The 27,149-nt window shown below is 37.9% G+C and overlaps 1 protein-coding gene across 1 annotated transcript in view; it reads left to right on the forward strand.

The window, feature by feature from the left end:
* GRIK1 (glutamate ionotropic receptor kainate type subunit 1) overlaps window positions 1–27,149 on the forward strand; it is a 414,222-nt gene that overhangs the window by 244,205 nt on the left and 142,868 nt on the right. Inside the window, 3 exon segments of the mRNA XM_079100525.1 lie at window positions 243–410; window positions 3,681–3,938; window positions 19,276–19,457. Of these exon segments, the coding sequence (XP_078956651.1) occupies window positions 243–410; window positions 3,681–3,938; window positions 19,276–19,457 (608 nt within the window).

Raw genomic sequence — 27,149 nt, forward strand, 5'->3', positions numbered from 1 at the left:
TGTCTGATAAGTATTATACAAGTTACCATTTGATTTAAACCTTAAGGATCATATGCCATTAGACCTATTTGTCTGCCTGTGACACATGCTCATAAACTTAGTGTTAGCCCTGGATTTGGGGTCTGCTCAGACCTCTTATCCCGTTGGATCTTTCATTTGTAGTTACCATTTGTCTTCTTAAAAAAAAGTTATGGATGAATCATGTGACTAATGGTTCTCATGCATCTCTTTTGCTTTTGCAGGAGGGATTTTTGAAACTGTGGAAAATGAACCTGTTAATGTGGAAGAACTAGCTTTCAAGTTTGCAGTCACCAGCATTAACAGAAACCGAACCCTGATGCCGAACACCACATTAACCTATGACATCCAGAGAATTAATCTTTTTGATAGTTTCGAAGCTTCACGGAGAGGTAACTATTTTCCCACTTTTAAAAGCTTCTTTGGGTGATTCATCTGCTCCATGGGTCACCTTTTTGCAACCTGCCCTTTTTCAAAACAGGCATCTTAGTGCAAATGGGTCGGAGGAAATCTCAGGCCTGGGTGTCACTGATCAATGCAATCTGGGCTAACCTAATGGATGCTGCCTCACCCTGTTTTTTGGGCCTTTCTGATTAGCTTACCCTTCAGTGCCCTCCACTCTATGATTAACTGGTTCAGCTGTGAATGGAAAATGTCAAGCTTGATCTGTTTTTCCTTCCTGAAGCTGAGATACCACCATGAAATTGTACAGTGCAGTCAAATAAAACTTTGCGGAAGGTCACATCCACGGAGCTGCGGAAATGCCCGGGACATATATAACTCACACCCTGAATTTTAACAGGTTGTAAGCTACAGGGTTTACCTAGCATCTTCACAACTCTTTGTTTTCTCCTTTCAACAAAATCTTAGAAATACAAAGATTAAATCTGTGAGAACAATGTCAGTTTTTAATTTTCTTTTGCTTCTGAACAGAAGACAAGTGTCCAAGAAGTAATCCAATTTATAGACTACAAGCTTTCTCCCATGGAATGATTCATGTGGAACTGAGGGGTGGTTTAGATATCCCGCTGGCAGTTCTAGGATGATTCTTTGAAGTAAGATCACATTTGATATACTTTACGTGTGGCCTCTAATGAGGACACTGTCTAGTCACCAGATAAAGGAGTTTGTATGGAAACAAAGGCTGCTGATCACCCCAGAACAGAAGGAGACTGACTCACAGAGGATGCCTTGCCCATTACAGACAAACAAATGAAACACAGTGAACTCCACATTCATGCTGATATCCAAGTTATTAAATATTGGTTAAGTGAATTAACCTAGTGAGAACATAGGATGTGTTCACTTAATGTACTCTTGCAAGAATTTCAGAAATTTATAAATAAACTATAAAACTTTTCTTAGGAGTACAGATGAAAAATTTATAGTGCAATGATCTATGTCTATCTATGGCATGACCTTAGTGCAAGAATACTTTGTTTTACAAGATGGATGGAGTTAAAGATGTCATATCAGTCAGGTTTGTCTATGAACAAATAGTTTATACAGTACTTTGAAGTTTTCAAAGTCATCTTCATATGCATTATCTGTCTGGGTTAGATCTCTCTCTCTCTCTCTCTCTCTCTCTCACACACACACACACACAGACACACACGCACACACACACAGTTGAGCAAATTCCACAGAAAGTCAGTCAACCACATTTAGCAATGGTACTTCAACCAACGTAAGAACTGAAAGATTTCTTGTGATATGAAGTACTTGCCATACTTGTAAATTAAACACCCCCAAACTTCTTAAAACTGGTAATTTACTGGCAAACAAAATTCAGAGGGATTGATTTTCTGTCAAGTAATAATAACATCCCAGACCTACATATTATCAGAAATCTCAATCCATTGCATATGCTGGATCAAACAGCAGTTACCAAACTCTTGCACTCTAATTTTTTCTGGTTAACTAATGAAAATACATCCATAAATAAGCTTCTAAGGACAAGGACAATTTACACCTACAGCACTAAATGCAGAAAACCATACATCTCCATAGGTCATGTAGTAATTCAGTACCAAATAGCACAGTATCATAAAATTTTCCTTATAAATGACTATTGACATCTGAAGCCCTTTAGATTTCTACAATATAGTTATAAGAATTATTCTTTCTAGATCAAGCAAGATAATTTTAGAGTCATACAAATTTTCTACTTATTTTTATTTATAGAATGAAATTTTTATAAAATATCATTAAATTATATTATTATAAAATATCAACACAATTGCACTGATGAATTAAGCTATTATTTAATTTTTATATTCAACTATTATAGCTGGTCAGTTCTAAATTACTTCAAAATAGAATTACAATATAAATTTGACAATGCAGCTAAATTTATATGTAACGCCTGCCAGCATAAGATTAATAGGCTCTATTTACATGATTGTAGAGGTTAAACTGCTCTAACCTTTCTGGAGGGAAATTTGGATAATATGTATCAAATACAAAGATGTCAAAACTCTGTAATTTATAACTGATAACTCAACCCCTGGAAATCTACTCTAAGGAGGAAACAGAGAAAAATACAAGGACTATAAAATTTCTTATAGCCAAAAATTTGGAGAAGCTTCAATGTTTAAGATGGTAAGAATGGTTAAAAAAAGTGATTAAATGCTCATGGAATGGTATATTCTACAGATACTAAAAGTGTGCTTTGGAAGAATTTATAACTACTTGGGAAAGAAGCATGCTGTTGTATTCAGTGAAGAAAATAATGGATCAAACTGCTTTTACATAATGATCCCAATTGTCCAAAGTATAAGTACGTATTATCCCAAGATGATGGACATCAGCCTGCTGGTTTTCCATACATTTTAAATATTCTAAATTCTCTCAATTAGCATATATATAATGAAAATTTATATTTGTTATGAATACATATTTAAATATGGAATGTTTTCATTCTGTTAACATATATATTGGCTGATACTGATCTTGAGCTGGTGTTCCCGAGTTCTTACATAGCTCTGCCACTAAAAGTGGCCAAAACTCAGCCCATAAGCTATGAAGTGAGAGGGATGGACCCAACATCTCCTAAGATTACCTTTAAGTTATGCTATTCCATTGTTCTGTAATTAATTGGATATCAAGAATTGGTATCACAAAGGAATAATCTTTTGTAGAATCTCAATAACTGAGTTTTGGAAAGACAGAAGCTAAAGCACTTTGTAGTCACCCATGGGGCTTTATTTGAATTTTGTGACCACACTAAAACCTTCATTGTCACCCTGCCATATGACAGAACTTAATTCATACAACATTCATTTGACAAATGGCTTGCTGGTTGGCTCCTGGAGGGCTCCCCGGTAACAGCCATATCAAGTGAGGGATTTAGACTCCATCTGATTAAAGGTAATGAAGCGAGACCCGTAACTCATTTTTATTTGCAGGGAGTTGGTCCTGTGATGTATTGCTAATTGGTTCTACATTTACATCCATCAGTATCTTATCATCTTAAGAAAATTGGGAGTTGGAAGGAGCACATTCTGTCAACATACAGATGGAGAGTCATGGCGATTTTCCAATGGTCAGGTTAAAAAGAAGAATCCTCAAAGGGAAATACAAAACTCACAGAACTCTCTCTCTTTCTCTGCCCCTTTCCCGACCCTCCCTCTCCTTCCCTCCTGGTCTTTGGACACCCTCAGCGTGTGATCAGCTGGCTCTTGGTGTGGCTGCCCTCTTCGGCCCTTCCCACAGTTCCTCCGTCAGTGCTGTGCAGTCTATTTGCAATGCTCTCGAAGTTCCACACATACAGACCCGCTGGAAGCACCCTTCAGTGGACAACAAAGATTTGTTTTACATCAACCTCTACCCAGACTACGCAGCTATCAGCAGGGCGGTTCTGGATCTGGTCCTTTATTACAACTGGAAAACAGTGACTGTGGTGTATGAAGACAGCACAGGTAGGGACTCACACAAGACCACACCTGGCCGTGAGCCAAGAGAGCCAAAGCCTCCCACGGGCAACTCCTCAGGTGGAGTGCATGAAAATGTCCGTATATAAAGCCAACTATGTATTCTGAAGTAATCTAGGAATGTCAGGTGTAGCTAGCTTGAATTTCTTTTGTTTGTTGATTCTTTCTGATGGTTTGTTTCATCATCAAATTTAAGGGGATTCTTTTTAAAAAATATCACCCTACTGATATGTTATCATCCAATTATCTTATTCAAGATGTAATTTCATTTATGCAACTGGGTTCACAATAAAAGTGACCAGATACTAAGATTTGAACTTGATAAGTAGCTATGCAAATGTCTGGAAAAGTTTCTAAAGTAGATTAGCAAACAAGAATTCAGGTGGACTGTTTACTGGGAAAGAGCCTATGAGCCAGGTGATGAGTCCTGGAACAAAGATTCCGTTCATACATCTAGTTGTTTTAGGATGCCGGATGGAAATATGGCCCGTCAGCATCTGGCCCTCATCAGACACTTTTTCGATGATCCCATATTTGCCGTGTTTTTTTTCCCTCCGTCCGCTTACATTTCAGGGTCTCTCAGAGTTCAGACTCCCACTTGTTTCATTGACAGTCAGCCAATGACTCTCCTTTGCCCACATAATAAAATCTAAACCCCACTAATTCAAAGCTTTTTACCATTGAACCATTTTACTTATTTTTACTTTTATTGGTGCATATTAATTAAATGGATGGTGGATTTCATTGTGGTGAATAATAATTTGATCAATTTCATATCAAGCCAAGTTAGTCTTTATAAATCAAGGCACTAGTTTCCCTCCACAGCCTATATTCTCACACTAGCTGTGATGAGAAATCTTTCATTTCTCAAATACTCTCATATTCTCCCCAACTTCTACTTTCCAAGGCTGGTCCCTCGCCATGAAGCCACTATGCACAACTTTAGTGCTGGTGGATCCCTCATTTTCCGTGACCACACTCAAATATTCACTCTTCTGTGAGGCTCTCTGGAAACACCAGAGAGTTCAACAGTGTTTTGGAAATAGAATCATTGTATCTCATATTCCATTTCAATGATCTATTACATATCTATGAGACTGGAAATTCCTGAAAATAGAAATGCTATCTTATCTATAGTCATTATCTGCTACCAATCACATACCTGGCACACAGAAAAGAGTTCAGTAATTATTTACAGAAAAAATAACACTATTGACTGTCTGAATTTTTTTTCCTCTAAGAATCGAAATTAGCTCCTTTCTGTAATCTTCACATTGGGCAAAAAGACTAATAAAATTAGCAGTGAAAATTAGTAAGAGGAAGCACTTTCAGACTTTAATATATTTCATTTTTCAATGCCCTTTTCAAAAAGCATTAGCACTTATTATCCCCCAGAGGATGAATAGTGAGCCTCCTCCATTTGGCATTAAACTCTGGTTCCATTTTATGCTGTCAGATAAAAGTGACTATTAAGGTTGGAGTCATGTATTTATGTATTTTCTTATGCCTCATCTCATTTCAGGAAGAAGTGAAGGTGGTAGGTGATTGGATATATAATTCATAAATATTATATTCAAAACAGCCCTATTGGGAGGGATGTGCCACAGGCTGTCATTTTTTTAGAGCTTCACCTGCTTGCTGTGAAGAAAGAAAACATATTATCAAATGAACTCTGTAGCATATTTAAAGAGCCCTCAGGTAGAATATTTTATCGTAAACACAAGTGTAGTTAGATCTTCTGTGTGGCCTACCATTGTTAAGAGAGGATTTCATGAGGTAATAAGACCAAATTATTTCTCATTATGGTGAGCTCTCCATAGTATAATCTATTTAACCATCTCCAGCAAAGCAAAACCACTCAAAAGGAAAACAAATCATTGAAATGTCTGTGTTTAATTTAAGAAAGAGTTCAAACAAATGGGTAGGCATGATAGATTTTAAACTGTATTTAGGCAAAATATCATTAGCAAGAGAACAACACAAAAGTTAATGTCCTAAGCGCCCTCTGACTTCAGATGAACTACTCATAAGTAATGGCCACCTTGTGTAGCAGAAAAATAAAAAATCATTTCTATCATCTTTCACCAGAGACTGAAATGACCTTTTCATGTGGGTTAAGTTCGCCTGAGCTCGAGATGCCCAATAAATACTTGTTGAAATTAAAGTTCCAGAATGATTTTGGATGTCACCCATTAAGTTAGAGATGATTTATGTTAAAGTGATTTTGCCCACAACAACATTAAAAATGTAAATGAATAATCAATTGAGCTATTAATTTGGAACCCAGAGAGTAAGCAGATCAACTGAGATCAATAAAAGCAGACATCTTGTGACTTTGAGTGGGTTTAATACTTCTTGACTCAGGGCTCTTGGTTGCAGTAATTAGCAAGTCATAAAAAAAAAAAAAAAAAAAAAAAAAAAGAGGAAACTAAGTAAACCGGAAGGAAAAGTTAGGACTTAGGTGTGCTCAGCACCCGCCCCCACAAAGAATTAAGTACCCATTAAAGAGCACTTTATTGGGATTTGCTTAGGAGTTTGTTAAATAGCCTGAAGCCAGCACAGATGTGGTGGGACCAAATGGCCCATTACTCCCATTGAAGTCATCAGGAGCAGCATGCATGTCTCTAAGGACAAAATTCAGTTCACTAAATACAGGCAGGCAGAATTCTGTCCTCTAGAAGTTAAAAGCAGAAAGGCTCTAGAGAACTCTCAGGAGAAGTCAAGACCCACCTCGTCCCATCTCTTCTCTCTCTCTTTCCTGGATGTTGGCCCCATACCTCCCAACATGTGTCTGATTCTCACCATCAGAGGTGACCCTAGGCAAGGAGAAACTGCTGCCCACTGGACATCCCCTCTGCTTCATTAGACCCCTGGTGGAAGCCTGGCTCCCATCCCTTCACACACATCCAAATGAGCTGAGAAGCAGAGCATCAAATGAGCTCGGAGCCCATTCAGCAGTTTCTACTTTCTCAGGGCCAATCTCAGCAAAACATAGCCACGGCATTGGTGTAGAACAGAGGTCAGTAAACTTTTCTCTGTGAAGAACCAGATAGTATACAGTTTAGGCTCTGTGGTCACATGGTGTTGGTCACAACTACTGTGCTCTACCAAGGTAACCAGAAAACAGCCATAGAGAATATGCAAATGATTGACATAGTGTGGTAATAAAACTTCATCTGCAAAATGAAGGACTCTAGTTCACTCATTTAAAAAGAAAAAAGAAAAAGAAAAAGAAAACTTAGCTAAAAGCTCAGATTTGTAATTTTGTAAAGGCCAGGGCTTAGCCACACATGTGAAGTAGGCTCAGTTTCCATTCACAGGTCTGCCTTCACTCTGCTGAGTCCCCACACTCTTCCCCTCTCGATGAACTGCTCTTCCTGGCTTCTTCAACAATGCTTGTGCCTTTTGCCTCATTCTGCCAGGTGACATACTGGTTCATTGACTGACAAATTTTCAGAGAGGTATTATAAGGGCGGAAGGGTGTGAAACTTTTCCTCATTCATCATTAAGGGTCATGATTGATGACCCTATAACGAAAAGCAGATTGCCAATAGAAAAGCACAAAAAATTAATTTAATCTGAGTTTAATCAGGAACCTTCAGAAATGAAAACCCAAAGACCCAGGGGAATCTTTTTTGTTTGTTTGTTTTTTTGCAGTGCTGAGTTGAAACCCAGGGCCTTGCGCATGCTAGGCAAGTGCTCTACCACACAGATATAGTCCCGTCTATGAAACTGTGGATTTTTATGCTTAAATTCGACGAAGAATGGATGGCTGAGCAGATATGTGATGGACAAAAGGAATATTTAATGATCATAGTCTGATTGGGGAACTGAGCAAATCCTCTGGAATGAGGATCTTCAAGGGAGAAGGGAGAGTGACCTTCAGAGGTTGTTCTGGCTTCCTCTGCGGGGAAGAAGTCCCAGTTTCCATGAATCCCCTTGGGGGAGAAAGAGAGTCGGGAGACAGAAGGGCAGGAGAAGGTCAGAAGGGCCTTGCTTCTAGGCTTTTCCAGTCTCCTTCACTTCAAAGTGCTCAGGACCCAAAGGCACATCCTTTGAGGTCTCATGCTCAGAGCCCCAACTCTGTTAATGGGTAATAATGACAGCACATCTCTTACTTTGGGATTTCAAAGTATTCTCTTACACTAGGTTAGGCAACCACCTGCACAACCAGCAGAGAGTTAGGTCCACCTTGCAAATGCTAATCCAAATTGCATTGGCAAAACATGAAAAAATAAAGGCACAATAAAGGCTCTTCTGCCTAGCTTTTATTTATTAACTAAGACAGCCCACGGTCAAGCTTTGCCAGTCTCTCCGCCCTGCTTTCTACACTTATTCCAGCACTCATGTTCATATCCAGTTGTGTCGGGAGGTAATCTGAGACACTGGGGAAAACAACCAAGATGACACAGACATGCCAGCACTCTTCACAAGGTTGTCCTTTCCTAAGATCTAAATCAGTGGCTTCTTTCCCAATGTATTTTTAAAGTTTACTTTTCAATACTTATAAAAACAAGACTACTTCCTTTGGATAATGCTAAAAGTAAAGAAATGGGTAAAGACCTAAAATACCCAGGAAAACCTATCAGCGGTAACCTTTTGGTATACACTGTTCCACATTTGATAGGCAGGCAGGCAGACCAACAGATAGACAGATCCCCTGGATTAGTAAACGTTTACTATCAGATAGGTTTCAACCACTATTCTAAAATATATCTCTGGCCTCCTGGATCTCCCAATCTAAGGAATAAAATGTATCTAATCAAAATACAGAAGTAAATGTTAGTAGGATAAATGGTAGTAGATGTCATGATGAAAAATAAAGCAGCATAGGGTGTTTGAGAGACTAGGGAATGAGGATGAGGTTTGCACTTTTAAGAAAGAATAGAAGGAAAATCCTCAGGAGAAAATAATATTTGAGTAAAACATTAAAGAGGATAATCAACAAGCTAAGTGGAGTGTTGGGAGAGAGAGTATTCAAGATTTTGCACAGCAAGAACAGCCAATGCAAAGGCCTGGAGTCAAAATAACCCTGAATTGAACCCACCTCCATCATTAAACATCCTCCATATTGTAAGACACTCACTTGTGGATGTAAATAAAATGTCTTGAATCATTACTGTAGAAAACCTTAAACTAAATACATAGGCAAAATATATGTATGCCGATGAAGGATGTTTCAAATAGAAAGATTTCCTATTCCACAATTTACCTTGTGACTAGGCCTGCCTCCCCAAATTCACAACCACCCAGTTCTTACTTTATTATACACATATGGACCCTGAGCCTGTTCATATACAGGGGATATAAGTAAGGAGGAAATAACCAAAATGTTCAGGCTGCAAAGGAAAAAGATTAAAGACACAGAAGGAAGTTGACTATAATCAACAAATATCTGCAGGGTCATGGAATGGAAGAAACTTTGGTTCAACCCAAGTAGAGCTTCACCTGTCCCTCCTCTTACTGTGCTGAACTTGACCTTAACTAAACTGGCCAACAGTGGATGAAGGATTCAGGGAAGCAGCTTTGGCATCACCAAAAGGATGAAGTTCTAAGCTGTGGGGCTCTGAGGGGTCACACATTTTTCTTTTCAAAGAATTTATTTTCCTGGTCATGGGAAAGTTTGAACATACCAAGGGACCCTCTGACACAGAAGGACCCAATTGGGATTCCTGCAACACCTTAGCGGTTCACTGGATGAGACCTCAATTCTTTTCCAACTCTGAATGAATTGCTTTTCTGTAAGACCAACTCTCATTGCACTTGGCATCTTGATGCCATCCTCTTAGAGTATTTATTTCTTTATTCTCAGTAATGCTGCCACATCTGTCATCCTACAGATACTGAGCATTTACCATGTATCAGCCTTTGTCCTAGGCCCTGGGAGTATACTAGTGAACAAAACAGAAAACCCTGATCTCAAAGAGCTTAGGTGCTAAGGGAACCTAAAGGAAAAACAATTTGTTCACCTTATAGAAAGTGAATTATATTTTTCAAACACAACAATAATATATGGAAGAAAGAAAAAGTAGAACGTTGGTGCAGAAAATCTGAAAGCTAGACATGCAGTCCACAAAATTCAAGATCATGTCACATTGTAAAGATGAAGTTTGAGTAAAGAGTTGAAGGAGCCTGAGGGGGTGAGCCATGTGGTATGGGAGAAGGTTCCAGGCAAAGACAACAGCTAATGTTGAAGGCTAGAGTGTGCCTGGTACATTAGAAAGACAACAAGGAGACCAGTGAGGTTGGACTGAAGTAAGAAGGGAAGGGAATTAGGAGAGGAGGTCTGAAGGGATGTGGATGTGGGTCCCAAAGGACTTTGTAGACCACTGGAAGAATTTCTGCTTTCCTGAAATGGAAAGCCATTGGAGAGAGCTTTGAGCAGGATCAGATTCATGTTTTTTAGTGGATCACTCTGGTTGTTGTATTGATAGACAATCTAGGGTAGCAAAGGTAGAAATATGGCAACCTGTTAGCAATTCCTATAAAATCCAAGGTAGATGGTGGAGGTGATAGCAGTAGAGGAGAGAGAAACTCTCAAGCACTGTAAACACCTGGAATGCATAGCTGGCATAATACCCTGAGGGCTTGGAATGTGTTTCCCACTTGCAAGCTTTTACTGTGTGTCCATCCATCCATAGTTCCCTTTCTTTTGCTTCCATTTGACATTGGCATGAGTTTAAAAAATGAGTCAAGAGGGAAGAGAGGGGACATATTCCCTCCAGCTCCTCTGAAATAGTGAAATTTTGTTCCGTGTTTCAGTTGAGTCATATGTCAAGAAAAAGCACTGCATTCCTCTGACATAAGACAAATGTCATAAACAAAAGTTTATTTTTAAATGGTTGGTAAGAGAAGGGAGACTGTGCTCCAGTCTTAGAAAATATTGTGGTGGTGGCAGTGAGGCGGGTTATGACTTATTTCATACCTGTGAATTAAAAAATGAAAACATAATCAATAAAATAATATTCTCAGTGAGTGAAGGTTTTGAGAGACAGGAGGGACTCACAGATGACTCTAGTCTTTGTGGGTTGAGCCAGAGGGAGTTGACATCACCTGAGATGGAGAAGGTTTTAGCTGGAGCTAATCTGATGAAATAAAGATATTAAGAATTTGAGTTTCAAACACCTATAGACACCCAAATGGTGTGACAGTAGGCATTGAATACATTTAATACATGAGTCTGATAAGCAGTCTGGCTATAGATACATATTTAGAGTTAATCATGGTACTGAATAAGTCCAGAAGGTAAATGAGTTCCAGACAGATGCCTCTGGTCCTAGACTCATGACACACGGCCCTTGAAATGTTCATATTTTATTTTCTTATCTATGGTTTCCTTAAGTCATTTTCTCAGCCAAAGCAAAGCTATTGTGAGATTTCTAAAACTCAGTTTACAACAAAGAGTTATTAGCCATTACACCAGATTTATTATAAAAGCTTTCAATGTGGATTAATTTGAAATGAAATTAACATACAAAAGAATGTTTGTGATTGACTCCCATACCTCCTCTTTGTAAAATTGACTTTAATTTTATTATTTACTTTATTTATTTATTTACTTTTGCAGTGCTGGTGATCAAACACAGAGCCTCATGTATGTCAGGCTAGTGGTACCCCCATACCCAACTCCAAAAATGTCATTGTTCAAAAGAAAGAAATTCTGGGAGAAACCATGAGAGAAATGACAACCATGAAAGAAGCACTAACTTTTTCTTGAGTGCTGCCTACGTGCAATGCACTGTTCTAAATCCCATAGACAATGTTTTCAATCATTGTGTGAATAAATTAAATAGCTGCACTTATAGCCCTATTAAACAGTGAGTTAGTTTGGTTTCTTTTAGGTCTAATATATTTCCTTCTATTTTCCCAAAGAGAAAAGAAAGATATTATTAAACAAGACTCTTGACAGAAGTATAAAATTTGGAATTAAAAGTAGCATTTTGACGTGGGTAACTCAACGTTGACAAAAGATATGATTGATGTGACCAATGTTGAATGAAAGAATAAGGGGACTCTTTCACTTTCAGCAATCATAGCTTGCCCCACTGTGCTGTTATAACCACTTGCATGAGCTGAAATTCGTCTGCTGTGTGATTTCCCATGATCCCCCCTGAAATAGCTAAGCATGAAAAAGTTGTTACTCAGTACTAATAAGGCAATGAATTATAGTCCTTTTGGGGGGATTTTTAAATAATTTATTTATTCATTTTTGCATATTATTTGTATTAGTACATATTAATCATTCAGAATAGTGGATTTCACTGTGCTGATTCATAGATGTACATAACATAAAGTAATTGATTTCACACTCCACTACCTTACCTTCGTCTCCCCTCCACACTCCTAATCCCGTTCCTCTACCCAAAGGGTCTCCCTTCTATTGTCATCAGACCCCCTTCCTTTTTTCTACCTCTCTTCCACATAGGAGAGAAAACAGGTGACACTTGCTTTTCTTAATTTGGCTTACTTTGCTTAACATGGTGATCTCCAGTTTCACGCATTTTCCTTCAAATGACATCTTTCGTTTTTCTTTATAGCTGAGTGAAATTCCATTGTGTACATACACCACATTTTCTTTATCCATTCATCCATTGGCAGACACCTAGGCAGTGACTAATGTGAGGTATGCTGTAATAAACATGAGAATGCATGTATCTTTCAAGTATGCTGACTTTAATTCTTTGGGATAAATATCAAGGAGTGGTATAGCTAGATCATATGACAGTTCCAATTTTAGTATTTCTGAAGGAAATACCTAGTGATCTCCATAGTGGCTATACTAATTTACTTTTCCGCCAGCCGTGGATAAGTGTTCCTTTTCCACCAAATTCTTGTCAGCATTTGTTAATTTGTGTTTTTGATGATTACCATTTTCACTGGAGATTGAATTTCAGTGTAGCATAGATATGTATTACTCTGATGGCTACAGATATTGAATATTTGTTCATATAATCATTAGCCATTTGTATATCTTCTTAAAAATGTTTCTTTAGTTAATTTGCCAATTTATGAACGGATTTTTTGTTTGTAGTTTGTTTGGTGTTGAGTTTTTTGAGTCCTTTATATATTCTGGATACTAATCTTCTGTTAGAAGAGTAACTGGCAAAGATTAATATGTACTAATACAAAATCTTTGCATAGGCTCTCTCTTCACACTGCTGTTTCTTTGGATATGAAGAAGTTTTTTAATTTGACTCCATCCCATTTTTTTTTCATTCTTTATTTTAATTTTTGAGCTAAAAGAGTCCTATTGAGGAAGTCATTGCTTGTGCTTTTATGTTAGAGTGTTTTCTTTTAGCACTTGTAAAGACTCTGGTATTACTCCTAGACCTTTTGATTCATCTCAAGTTGACTATTTTGTGATAGTGAGACAAAGAGATCTAATTTTATTCTTCTACCTATGTTTACTTAGTTTTCCCAGCACCATTTGTTAAAGAAGTTGTCTTTTCTCCAACATACCTTTTTGGGCTCTATGTCAAAAATCAGATTACTGGCTGAGCCCAGAGGCATGCACTGGGAGACTGAGACAGGAAGATCACAAGTTCAAGGATAGCCTTAACAGCTTAGCTAGACCCTAAGCAACTTAGTGACTCTGTCTAAAAATATAAAAAGGGTTTGGGCATGTGATACAGTGGTAAAGTACACCTGGGTTCAGTCCTTAGTACCAAAAAGAAAGAAAAAAAAAAAGTCAGCAATTGTGATCGTCTCTATGTCTTCTATCTTCTATTCTATTCCATTGGTCTACGTGTATGTTTTTATGTCAGTAACATGCTGTTTTTGCTACTACAGATCTATAGTAGAATTTAAAATCAGGTATCTTGATATGTCTAGCATTTTGGTAAGAAATATAGTTCCTTTTTTTCTCTTCCCTGACTCTTATCTACCTCTCCTGTTCCCAAACCCAGTTCTTTGACCAGAACCATATTCAAATTTTCAGAATTTTGTACAAGAAAACAATCTTTAGATATTATATTCCAGGTGTGTTATTTTAGCTACCTTTGATATTATCAAGAATTCAAGACCAAAATATACTGATGGAACTAACTGTGGTACAGTTAATCTCAAATATTTTGACTACTCTTCAGTGTGATTGAAGGACACAGTTTTCCTTTTGGATGTCTCCAACTAGCCCTCTTTTGTTGCACTTTTGAAAAATCACAGGTATGCAGATCTGCACTTAAAAGTGCTGCATTCCCCAGATGTTCATTCCCTCACCAATTTCCATTTCTCACTTCTAATTTTTTCCATCCTCTGAAGGATTCACACTTTATGTATAGATCCCCCTAAGAATCCTATTAGGTTTGGATGTACTAGTATACCAACAAATTGGTGAAATGCCATTCTGTATGTTTCTAGGTTCAAATGAAGAAGAAATTCACATTTAAAGCAGGAACCTCTCTTTGGGTCCCCATGGCTTATTACATTTTTACAGCATCAAACCCACTCATGTGGTTTAATGAACAGGAAATTGAATTAAGACTCAAGAAAACATAGGTGCTTTTCTTTTGAACTGAGACTCATTGAATACATCTAAAGCAACCCAGAAATGGATCAGACTGCAACATACAGTTGAGAATTTCTCAAACCAAGAGATGTTTAGCAGCAGCTGTGTGGAGGGGATTTGTGCATCCAGTAGGGGTCTGACCTTTAAGGTTGCTTCCAATTCCTGGCATCTGTGACTCATTTTCAGGGCCGATCCAAACAATTAACCTCACCATACCTCACTTTCCTCCCTGTAAAACAACACTGACACACATCCATCTCAGAAGTATATTCCAGGCTTATTGGGCTATTTATAGGGCATGGAGCATACTTCATAAAAAGAAGCAATGTAAATAACAAGGTTTATTATTATTTAAGGAGAAGGCACAGGAATTTTAAATGCCCACCAGAAATAACAGGATCTTTTTCCTCTTCCTTATGCTCCACTTGTTGCCCAAATCAGTCAACATGCATGCAAATTAGCATTTTCTATCTTATGTGAACACACAAAGAAGGGGGTCCAAGAATTGGACATTTGGACATTTTTTAAAGTTATCTCCATAGGCAGAGCCAGCTCAAACTCAAGTGAAATAAGCATGTTTTCCTCTAAAGCACTTTCAAACCTAAGGTGCATTTCCTGTCACCCTCTTGGTGAAGGAGTAGTAGAAGGAGGAGCTTATGTTATTATTTTATATCTGCACATTTTGCCTTTTTATTTAGAAAAATTAGGACTTAGGAAAAGTTTGAGAGAATATAAACTTTGTACACCTTCTGCTAGATTCAGGAGTTGTTATTATTTGATTACATTTGCTTTTATGCTCTAATATTTTCTCATATAAAAACAACTATGGTGGCAATGACAATAATAGTAAGTAGTGTCACCCTTGATCCATTTGAAAGTAAATTATAGATATTGTGACCTTTTTACCCATACGTACAATAAAGTATATTTCCTAAGAACAAGGATCTTCTTTGTTATAACTACCTTATAATTTTCAAATACTAGAAATTTAATAATGATACAATACTATTATCTATATCTATGTAAAATTATAAATGTAATAAATTCGTTATGTCTAATTGTTCCAGGATCACTCATGCATTTACTTGTCAGTTCTCTTCAGTCTCCTTTGGTACAGAACAGTTCAGCCTTCCTTCGTTGTTCATGACATTGACATTTTTGAAGAGTCAAGATGCCATCAGTTTCATTGTATAATGTCACTTATTTGGGTTTCTCTACTTTTCCCTTTATCTGCATTTTATTTTAAAGTCCCTCCACCTCAGAATGGCTAGAAAAACACCACCATCCCACTTTGCACGCATCATTACCATCCTCTGCAACTGGAGTCTTGGCAGGGCTGGGTGGCTTCATCAGAGTAGCATTCAGACACAGGAGGATGATTAGAAAAGCTAGGTGTTACCCCTACATCAGTTTCCTCTCCCTGAAGTAATTTTTGTTTAGCAAATAATTTTTAACTATTCATTACAGTGAAATGCACAGGATTGAAGGATTGCTGCAAAATGCAAATATAAGAGAAAACTTTCTCTAAATTTTGTCTCCCATGAACTCAAAAGACCTTTTGGATTGGAAATTCTACATCATTTGTTAATGAAGGCAGAAAGGGGTTTTCTTAAGCAAACAATTTCTTCAGGAAGAGAAATGTAAAATCAGTGTTCCTGACTCATTGTTCTTCCCACAACTTGGGTCTATAATCTTTAAATCTGCTGAGTCTCCCCATTTCTGAGGTCAATTTACCTGCGTACTGACAAAAAGAGAAAAGTTGGGGCACAGGTGAGTTTTTCCATAGGACATATCACTTCCATTTAGAAACTGATCTTTGTTGAAGTATTCTCTTTTTTCCTCTCTTGGTATTGAAATACACTTTCTTTTATGAAACAACTGTGAAAATGGATGATTCTTTTTGTTGGGATGGGGGATCATGTTTCTGAATGGCCTCATGTGCCAAATAGAAGTTCAACATTTCATGCTCTTTCAAAGTTTTCTTTCTGTTTTTGCAGGTATTTATTTATATAGTCAGTCAGTCAATTAGTTGGTATGAAATTCACAAGTCAGGCAGAGTTATTGGTTTATTGAAAAGAGCCCTAGTTTGCTCTCAGAAGGTAGATATGGCTTCAAACCTCAATCTGCCATTATTAGCTAAGTGACCTTGAGCAAGTTACTCAGCCTATAGCCACCTCCGCTTATAATCTACACATTTAGGTGGTAATTGATGCCCTATCTATACTGTGAGAGTTTGTGGTATAAAAAAGTCCTTTGGGTTCTGAGGACCTCGAAGCAGGACATGTTTGTCTTGCAGGGTTTAACATGGGAATTGGGATCTACTGAGCATCCAGGAAATATTTTCCCCTGAAAAATGAATACATAAAGTGAACGTGTGTGTCAACTTAAATGCCATGAGAGAGTATGTAAATCATGAGGATAGGAAGATGCACTTCAAGACTGACATTCCGTTCAGCAAAGAACAAAAGAGCAGTTCTTAGCAGCATATGAAACGCACTTTTAAAATGTTTTCCCTATTTTATTTAAAGGCCAACATTGAGCTTTCCTTTATGGTCATGCTCAAGTTAAAAAAAAAAAAAAAAAAAGTATGATTACAAAGCAGGAAGCCTGAGGAAAAGAAGAAAGGAAAATGGGTCTCGAATTCTGTTTATTTCCCATCTCATCAAATAATCCTGAACTGCTTCTGTTCCCTCAGCATTAATAGCTTGTACGTATAAGGCAGGACAGTGAAGTGGAAAGACTGAGCATTGGACTCACAAATAACAATTTTAATCTATCACTCCCCCTAACTATCTTTGCAACCCTGAGTAATTGCTCTGGGCTTTAGTTTCTGCACTTGAAATAGTAAAGATAATAAGGCTTGCTTCATAGAATTACTAGACAGATTAACAAATATAACAAATAAAAATATATAGGTCCATGTGTTTAGTTTTTCCCCTTTATAACTACTCATCAGTGGTTCAGGACAAAAGAATCCAGAAGTGAGAAGACTAGTAGCTCATTTTGGGTACTTGAGAGCCACATGACTGATTTGTAAAGGAGCAAAGTTCAGTAAGGCTGTAATTCTTGAAATTTCTATTTTTGTGCAGAAAAGTATTGTACACTGAATCTTTTTTTGTTTTGTTTTTTCTTTTTTTTATTGTAAACAAATGGGATACATGCTGTTTCTCTGTTTGTACATGGCGTAAAGGCATACCATTTGTGTAATCATAAATTTACATAGAACAATGTTGTTTGATTCATTCTGTTATTTTTCCCCTTCCCCCACCCCTCCCACCCCTCTTTTCCCTCTATACAGTCCTTCCTTCCTCCAATCTTGCCCCCTAACCCTAACTCTAACCCTAACACTAACCCCTCCTCCCCCATTATGTGTACACTGAATCTTGATACGACTCTACAACAACCTTCCCCACCTCCATTGCCCCTATTTGACTCTGAAAAGCAGTATCATTATAAATTGACTGTTTTTCAGAACTAAACCTAACTATGGTACTTGAGAAAACTTTCCCATTCAAGCTGCAATAAATGGGACTTTCGGGAAAAAAATAACAAATTAAATAAAATAAGAAAAAGAAAGAAATGCACCGAATCTGGAAGTAACTGGAATCCATGTGCTGTCTTGCACAGTGCATTGTACAGTTTCCATCTAAATACTCATAAAGCTTAATATTCCCTATTGACTACTTGATGCTGACAAATCATGAAGGTACTGAACTACACATTTAAAAGAAAGTCAGTTTTCCTATGTGATGGGAGTCCTTGAGTGAGACACAATATTATGTAGTGCAGCAAACACCAGTTAACATTGGGGGGAAAGAAGATGGAGGCTTTACATGGCTGTTTGCCTTGCCCTTGTAATGGACATCCCTTAGGGAATGGTGCAGATCGGCAGATCCATGCCTGGGGTGAAGAAAACACTCTGTGTCAAATTAGTCAGCTGTCTACAATGAACAATGGTCAATTCAAATTTTTTTCTGCTTTTATTTTTATAATATCTAAAAAAAATGCAGTATTTTTTAATCAAGAAAATATTATCCAATTCAATATTCAAATGTATTAGCAAGAAACATAGTCATTTAGTTTATATGGTCATCACTGACAGATAGTATGCAACAGCCCGACCAGCTGGTAAACAATACATTGCATATAAATACTTGATTATAAACTTTAAAAAGTTAGCAACCCCAAAGAAACCTTTGAATTATTTTGGATTTTTTGGAGGGTTGCTGAGGATTGAACTCAGGGGCACTTGACCACTGAGTCACATCCCCAGCCCTATTTTGTATTTAATTTAGAGACAGGGTTTCTCTGAGTTACTTAGTGCCCCACTTTTGTTGAAGCTAGTTTTGAATTTGTGATCCTCCTGCCTCAGCCTCCTGAGCCACTGGGATTATAGGCATGTGCCACAGCACCCAGTGAATTATTTTGACTTTTTAAGAAAACAGGTCTTATTTATTTCATTGAGCACCTTTGGAAACTTTTAACTTTGGAAACTTCAAGAAACTTTTTTGTTTGCAAAGGTTTCACAGACTTCATTTGTTAAAGATTTGAAATGTTGGCTAAAAACTGGAAAGGACAATTGCATTCTAAGTAAATTCAAAGTGCACTTGGGAAAATTATGCTTCCAAGCCACACATAACCACAAAGGGAAAATATCAGTATAATCTACCACTGAAAGAGGAATGACAAATGGGAAGTCAATAGTGTAACCTTTAGGTAGGTGGCTGCTTGATGCATTTTGAGAATGATATGCATTTGACTGTAAATGGCAATAAACAATACAGAGCAGTCTCTGTTGCATGATTGGATGTCATTTTCCAGGTCTAATTCGTCTGCAAGAGCTCATCAAAGCTCCCTCCAGATATAACATTAAAATCAAAATCCGCCAGCTGCCCTCTGGGAATAAGGATGCCAAGCCTTTACTCAAGGAGATGAAGAAGGGCAAGGAGTTCTACGTGATATTTGATTGTTCGCATGAAACAGCTGCTGAAATTCTTAAGCAGGTAAGAACATGAGCGAGGAGGTGGAAAGTGTGGGGGAAATGTTATTTTCTCTCTCTCAAGAGTGCCATCTGGTTTTTGGTTACTGTGGCATGATTACAGTGTGATTGTCCAGTATAGACTGAAGATTGCAATTTTAAGAAGGCTTGTAAACAACCAAGGGACTCAGGAAGTTCGACAAAGTCACCCGTAGGTGTTCACTGTAGATGTGTACTCCTCTGTGCGTATTGGACAGTATGTGGATCCCGCCAGCCAAGGAAGAGAGGAAAAGGGTGGCATTTTGAGAAACATCTCTTTTCTTTGCGCATCTTGAAAAGACTAGGCCAGCTATCAATTACCTGATGCCTGACCCATCCTAAATATATCCTCTTGGCAAGGCCTGTGTCAGACGTGCAGGATTCCAAGCACAATTAGAAGGGGAACAGGGACAGTCACAGAAAATATAGCTCTCTCTTCTAATTTGTTATAGACAATGAACTACTGTACCTTAATCTCCATAGTTAATGTGGGTGGAAAGATTTAGTAAATTGTGCAATCCTATCTGGATGAAAGATGTTAGTGATGTTCAGTATAATAATAATGATAATAAGAGTAATAATTTCTAAGCCCTTAGTCATATAGTTTCAGAATTAGAAAAAGATAAAGCATAGACTACCAAGCATCCTCCAGAGTGATTTTGCTCCTCAAGGACAGGTGGTAGTATCTAGAGATATTTGTGGTTATCATAATTAGACCTGGTGCACTTTACTGACAACTAGTTGTTAGTGGCCAGGAATACTACTGAACAACTTGTATATCTGGAAATTTTACTAACGTAAAATTTTAAAATAGAAGCATCAATAAAAAAATCAGGGGATGAAACTTGGGAAAGTCAGAGCAAAATAGCCAGATGATATTCATGTGGTTTCCTAGGCATCTATTTATATATTATCACATAATCCAGTGTTCTCACCTAACATAACACAAGTTATTATGTTTCTTGATTTGAAAGGTCTGAGGTTGCTATGTTGTTGATTGGTAATGAACAGTAATTTCATAGGTAGACCAGTCCCCTCCAAGCAAATGCAGAAACATGGATTCCTGAATCTCCAGGAAGAACTCTTTGGATGGACATCTGTCCTGACTCTGTAGTGCTCTAGTTCATACTTGCAGAGCATGTTTCTGTAACCATTGAGCTCAGAATCAAGGTTTTTATTAGACTGAAAATACATAATCAAGAAAGTCAACCAGATGTCTCTATTATCTACTGGATGATTACACTAAAATTTTCCACTTAGAATCTGCTGTAGTTTGGATAAGGTTTGCATATGTCTAATTTTTATGTGCTATAAGCTTAGTGCTCAGTATAGTGGTGTTTAGGTGGTAGAAACTTTAAGATGTGGGTTCTAGTGGAAAGTGGGTAGGCCATTGGGGTGCCAGTCTCAGAAGAGATTAATGCAGTTCTGATGGCACCCTGGCTAGTTCTCATAAGAGCAAGTTGCTTTAGGAAGAAAAAGGCTGACTCTTGAGTCTCCCTGGTTTCCTGTCTCACCCTGTGATCTGCACATGCACACTTAGCATTGGGATGCCACCCACCATCAGATTCTCCTTCGAGGCCAAACAGAGGAGGCTCCCTAATGTCATACTTTCAGCCTCCAAAACTGTGAGCCAAATAAATCTCTTTTCATTTAAGATACTCAGCCTTGGGTATTTTAATAGCAACAGAAAGTAGACTAATCCAGAGTCGAGGAACATATTTAAAACAATCACAACTGAAAACAATCACAGGCATTACTGTAGCAGGTCCTCACATTTTGCAAGAAGCAGAATGACTTCTCCAGAGTCATACATTCAGTGCTTTTCCTCCGTGAACTCTTATCCCTCCAAATGGGCAGAAGACTCTCTGTTACTTACGTCTAGACTATAATTGCATGAACAAATCTTTAAATATATTAAAATTATCTCTCAGTGAAGGAAGCAGTCCTTCACTGTTGTAAAGATGTCGATAATGAAAACACTTTGAAGGTAAATAAATACAATCAAAAATCCTTTGTCTTAAGACTTCATTTGGAAATTTTAATATAAGACATTAAAGTGTGTAATGGTGTGTGGATAAGAATGAGAAAAACACCCAGATTTTATATGTAGCCCTCAATATGCAAAGAACCATCCCTTCCCAGGAGCCCATTATAACAGAAACTGGGGACTTCTTTTGCATTGGTGAATGATTTACTAATGACAATTCTTTTGTGAGGCACCCATTTGGTTCACATAACAGGCCACGTGTCTCCCAAAAGGAGGTCTCAAACAGGACAGAGAAGTACATGGTGGGACTGGAGAAGTGTGACTGGACTTTCCCCTCTATTTGAAAAGTGTGAACATGAAATCCCTCTTACTGAAGTAGCTCTGTAATAGTAGCCTATAAAAATTGTATGGCTCAAAGGACAGTTAAAATAAAAACAAAAGCAAAACCTCTAAGAGAAGCATCCCCAAAAACTGTCTGGTGGGGGTATTGGGATCAGCTCAGCTTTGCAGGAACCATTGACAAGAACACTTTTCTCTCCATCCACTGTTTCATGTTTTATCCTATGTTTATTTTCCTAATTATGTTAGCTATAAAATTGCCCATGAGGCTCCATGGATGGGACAAAGCAGATTGCTCATCCAGTTTTTGTTCTAGATTAATGACCTGCAAACAGTTTTGAGGAAAGGAGACTTTTCAAAAGATTCCATCATAGAACCCCCTCTGTATTGCATGTGAAAATGTAATTGCTGCTTTTGAAATAACTGAAAAGATCTAGGTTGGCTTAATGGGGCTTCATTTAGACCTCCAGAGGCTATTGTGCTTGCAAAATGATATTGAACACCTCAGAACTTTCTACTCTGGTAAAAATGAACCCCAAGAACTCTGTGTGATGCAGTTTTAACTTGCTCCATTAGCCCAGGGTAATAACCTATAGAAATAAAGTCAGAGACCTTTCTGTAGCTGACATCTAATTGATTCTCTCAGGAGTCTGAGGCCTCAGGAGTTCTGGGTCCTTATTCTGGCACTGCTCTATCAATCTTTCTACCTAAGGAAAGAAAAGGAAGGAAGGAGACTTACCTCTTTTACTGAGTGCCGTCCCAGGCTCTGGTAATAACAGTGCTTGGCATCGTACACTCTGATGGCTTGCAATCTTAAACAACCCACTGAGAATGTTTAGTATGCCCACTGCAGCACTGAAGCAGCAAGCTCAAATATGTCAAGTGATTGTTAAGGTTTAGATGTGAATTGTTTCCCATGAAGCTCACATGTCAGGCAATTCAGCAATATGTGGAGGAAAAAGATAGAATTAGGAGAGCTATAACCTCAACCCTGGATTAATCCATTTGATGGAATAATTTGAATGGATTAGTGGGTGATAACTGTAGGCAGTGCTGTGTGTGGTTGAAGGAGATAGGTCACTGGAGGTGTGGCCTTGGGGACTTTATCTTCTTCTCTCTCAGTCTCTGCCTCCTAGATGCCATGAGCCGGTGGCTTTCTTCCACCATGCCCTTCAGCCATGATGTTCTGCCTTATCTCAGGCCCATAGGAATGGAGTTGACTAACCATGGACTGAGACCTCTGAAACCCTGAGCCAAAAACATTTTCTTCCTCTAAGTTGTTCTTCTCAGGTGTTTTGGTCACAGCAAAGAAAAGCTGACAAATATTGTAGTCCATCCAAGATGACTCTCTGAGGAGCTAGGCTGCCATATGGTCCCCAGGCAGCCTGATCTCAGAGCCTCCGTATTCTCTTCACCACAAAGGGCTCTTGATCAGAATGGACAACCATTCTGAGGTAAGATGCCAGAAATATCTGGGGGAAAAACCACCAAATTTAGATGAATCATCCTTTAGAGGGGATTAGTATTAACAACTTTGATTGTCCTTGTGCTGACTACTGAGAACATTTTCTTTGCTGGGTCAACTTGGCTTTCTCCTCCTGTGCATTTCCCATCATAGCCCTGCACTTCCCTGCACCTTCATTACGTTTTTCCATTTTTTAATGATCCTTAAGAAAAAAATAATAATAATTTAAATGCACTTTAGAGAAGATATTTGACATTTATCTAAAAGTAAAAAATTAGAGAAAAGTCTAGAGTTATTCTTGTGCATGCTAATCACTCTGGCAAAGTAATTATTTCTATTCATATTGAACAAGTACTATATGATGAGCATCTGAAAAGTTATTTCCCCAAAAATTCATTCAGAATTCAAATGTCAAGACTTGATTAGGCAACAGAGGAGCAGAGCTTTTGTATGTCACGTGCATTTCTGAAGTCAGAGGGTGCACAATCAGCATGTCACCTGGTCTCCTCTTTCCTTCTTCTCCCCTCATTGTCTCCCAGCAGGGTCCTGAGCTATCCTGCACCTGCCTCCAGGTGAAAGTTCCTCCTCACTCCCACTTCCCCCTCCCCCAGGTACCACTTTCCTCTTACTGACTCTTCACTACCAGTCACATATACACTCCTGTGTACTGAGTATGAGTCCACTGGCTGATGAGAGATGAACTTAAAGAATGAAGGAAAGGGTAGGAAGCCTCTACACAGGGAACTCATGCTTAGCCTGGGAATGGGTACCCAGCAACCATCTCATCAAACCAATGAGTAACCATTGACATAGCTGGTGTTGCTCCTCTTTACCAACTAACACTTGAATAATTTTAGAGCATGCTCTTTTTTCTTTTTAATTTAGTGCATGCTCTTAATACAAAACATCTCAGCTTGCAAAACCTGATTCTGCCTCTCTCTAGCTTCCTGACAAGCCTCCAGCCTCCATTGTTCCTCCTCAGAGGTGTCCTGCCTGGTCTTGTCACACACCCTCCTTTTCCCACAGCACAGGTTCTGCACTTGTGGTTACCAAAGCCTAGAGTATTCATTCTACCTCAAGGTTGGCCTTATCTAAATCTTCATGAATATTTCTTGAATGATAAAAGGATTTTTTCATTCCCTATGTCCCTACACTTCGCCAAGTTTGCTCTGTAAGCACAATAAAAATCTGTAATTAATTAAGACATGCTGTCCTTATTCCTTACTAGATGGTAAGCTCCAAAAGGACAGAGCTTTCTTCATCTCCCACCCCCACGTCCCAGTACCTATTATAGTATGTGGCAGATAATGATTGTTCAATATAACTCTGTTGAATGAATAAATGAAATGAGCCAAGGACTGTGCTGGAAGCTTCAATAAGTCATCTCCAAAATCACCTGTCTTTCCTCTACCTGACTTCTCAACTCTGCCAAGCACCTTGGTTTCCCCCAAAGAAAGGTTTTATCCACCTCTGAAATCCTATAATATTAAGAAACTCTAATGCACTTGAGCTGATGACCAAATCTTAAAATAAGTTGGACTCTTTGGAAAACTACATAGTTGCTTTTAAATGCTATAGTAGGATTGAGCAAACAAGTCACTATTTTGGGCACAGTGGTATGCTAATTGTTATCTGGCGGAGAGCAAGGGGCGATTATGTGTTCTGTCCAGCAGGAGGTTGCATTGGGCCTCTGCCAATTTCCTAAGCTGGAAGGAGGCCAGGGGGTAAACATGGACACTATTTCCAACTCAGAGAACCTGATTCATCATTTACAAGAACAAATGCACCTGAAGAGGGTCTTTTTCCCCACAACACTTGTGGCAAGCAGCATTAAGCTAGAAATGAGTCATCAGTTTCCATAAAACATTTAGTATGAAAACATTTTGTGAAATTATATTGCATTTTCTCCTATCCACATTTGTACATCTTGCTTTTTTTTTTTTTTTTTTTTTTAACTTTCCATTTGTTCTCTTTCAATTAACATAAACACAGGGCCAGGGAGAAAATGTAGTTTTTAATGGTTGGCTTCCTTCTGCTAGGAAGTACAATGGTAATGCTGATTAATCAAATAATTGTGTGCATTGATTCTTTCCTTATATATGTGGTGCCCACTGGCAGTAATAAGGACAAACAGTGGTAATTAGATAAGTTTCACTCCATGTTTCTGCAAGACAGAAAAAACATCGGTCTTCATATCTCGGGATGGAAAACATTATGGAGTGAAGCACAGTCACGCTAAGCAATGAGGTTGCAAAGAAGATGCGAAGTTGTGTCCACTAAAGTTAGCTGTTTAAATTAATCAGTTCTGATCATAGATACGTAGAGTAGGCCAAATATATAAAGGCTACTTTCACCAAATACTTATAGTATGGCAGACTCTATGCTAAAATTGTTGATGCATAACTCATTTAATTATTATAGGGAAATGCTCTACATGAGAAACCCACAGAGCTCAGAAAGATCTTATAAAGTTGCCCAATTCACAGTCAGTAAGTGCCAGGACTGGGATTTGAAGTTTATCTCAGATTTTTTTTTTTATTTGTTCTTTTTAGTTATACATGACAGTACAGCGTATTTTGACATATTATACATACAAAATTATTCTCATTAGAATCCCGTTCTTTGTGGTTGAACATGATGTGGTGTTTCACTAAATGTGTATTTATACATGAACAAAAGAGAGTTATGTCCAATTCATAATTTAATAGGAAAAGAAAATACCTTGTTCTGCTCCTGTTAGGTAAAACATGCCAATTCTTTCTTGTGGTAATGGAATCTAGAACACATTTCAGTTAAGCATTGTATTCCTTGCATGTGGTTGTTTCATTTTATTCTCAAGCACTCAACTGTTTCTAGCTTAACATAAGTCCTGAAGAAATGCTGTTTATATCAAAAGTCCTCTGGCACAGTAGGGAGTGTGGTGGGGACACAGTAGAGAATTCATTCTTCATTCAGTCCTTATTTGCTGAACATCAACTGAAGGTAATAGAGAGAAAATGGTGAAAATAACAAAATCCTAAATCTCTTCTCCCTTAAGGCAGCGAGAGACTCTGCAAATGAATGTCACAAGAATATAACTATCCAATGAGTTCAAACTGGCCTGAAATCATGGAGTTACTTTCAAAAGTAATAAGGGACTGTGAACAAAGTCTCAGAATGAGATTTGAGAGATGTGGTTGCAAATTCTGCTCTTTTCCTAATAGAATAAAATAACTAACAGTTATCTTATACTTACAATATGCCAGAATATGCTATGCATTTAACAGAAATGATTTCTTTTTATCATTTTGAAATATCCCACATTACAGATGAGTAAAATGAGACTTCAGTTCATAGATTCAATGGCACAGCTAGAATTTCATTCAGACCAGGGTCTGAAACTCTTAGTGCCTAGGATGCTCACATTCTCCATTCTCTAAATATGCTACTTTGAGAAGGTCTGTTGATTCCTCTTCAACACAGTTACCTCTTCTATAAGTACAGTTATTGAATTCATCTTGGTAAGAATTCCTTCATCTCTGAACTTCCTTGCATACACGTGATCAAGAATCCTTTTACTAGTATATAGACATAAAGAATTTGCATATTGCCTTGTACTTAGTAGGCTGTCAGCTAAATGGGAAATTAATTAAGTTGTACATTCCTTTTTAAAGTTCCTCAACTCCTTTGATAGTCTTTGAGCTAGCTAATTGATAAGTTCATTACTTTGGATAAATCCTGACAATGTAATAATGATGGATCTCAATTTGTACTAACTAGATGAAAATTTGTAGTGTATTACACAATTATTTTGGCAGCACATTCTCATCCTAATTATGTTTCCTTTAGACTGATATTAAAATCTATTTACAGTCCCTGAGCATATAAAATTACATGGAGCTGTTAAT

Source organism: Sciurus vulgaris (assembly GCF_902686455.1).
Source record: "Sciurus vulgaris genome assembly, chromosome: 10".
Classification (NCBI taxonomy): Eukaryota; Metazoa; Chordata; class Mammalia; order Rodentia; family Sciuridae; genus Sciurus; species Sciurus vulgaris.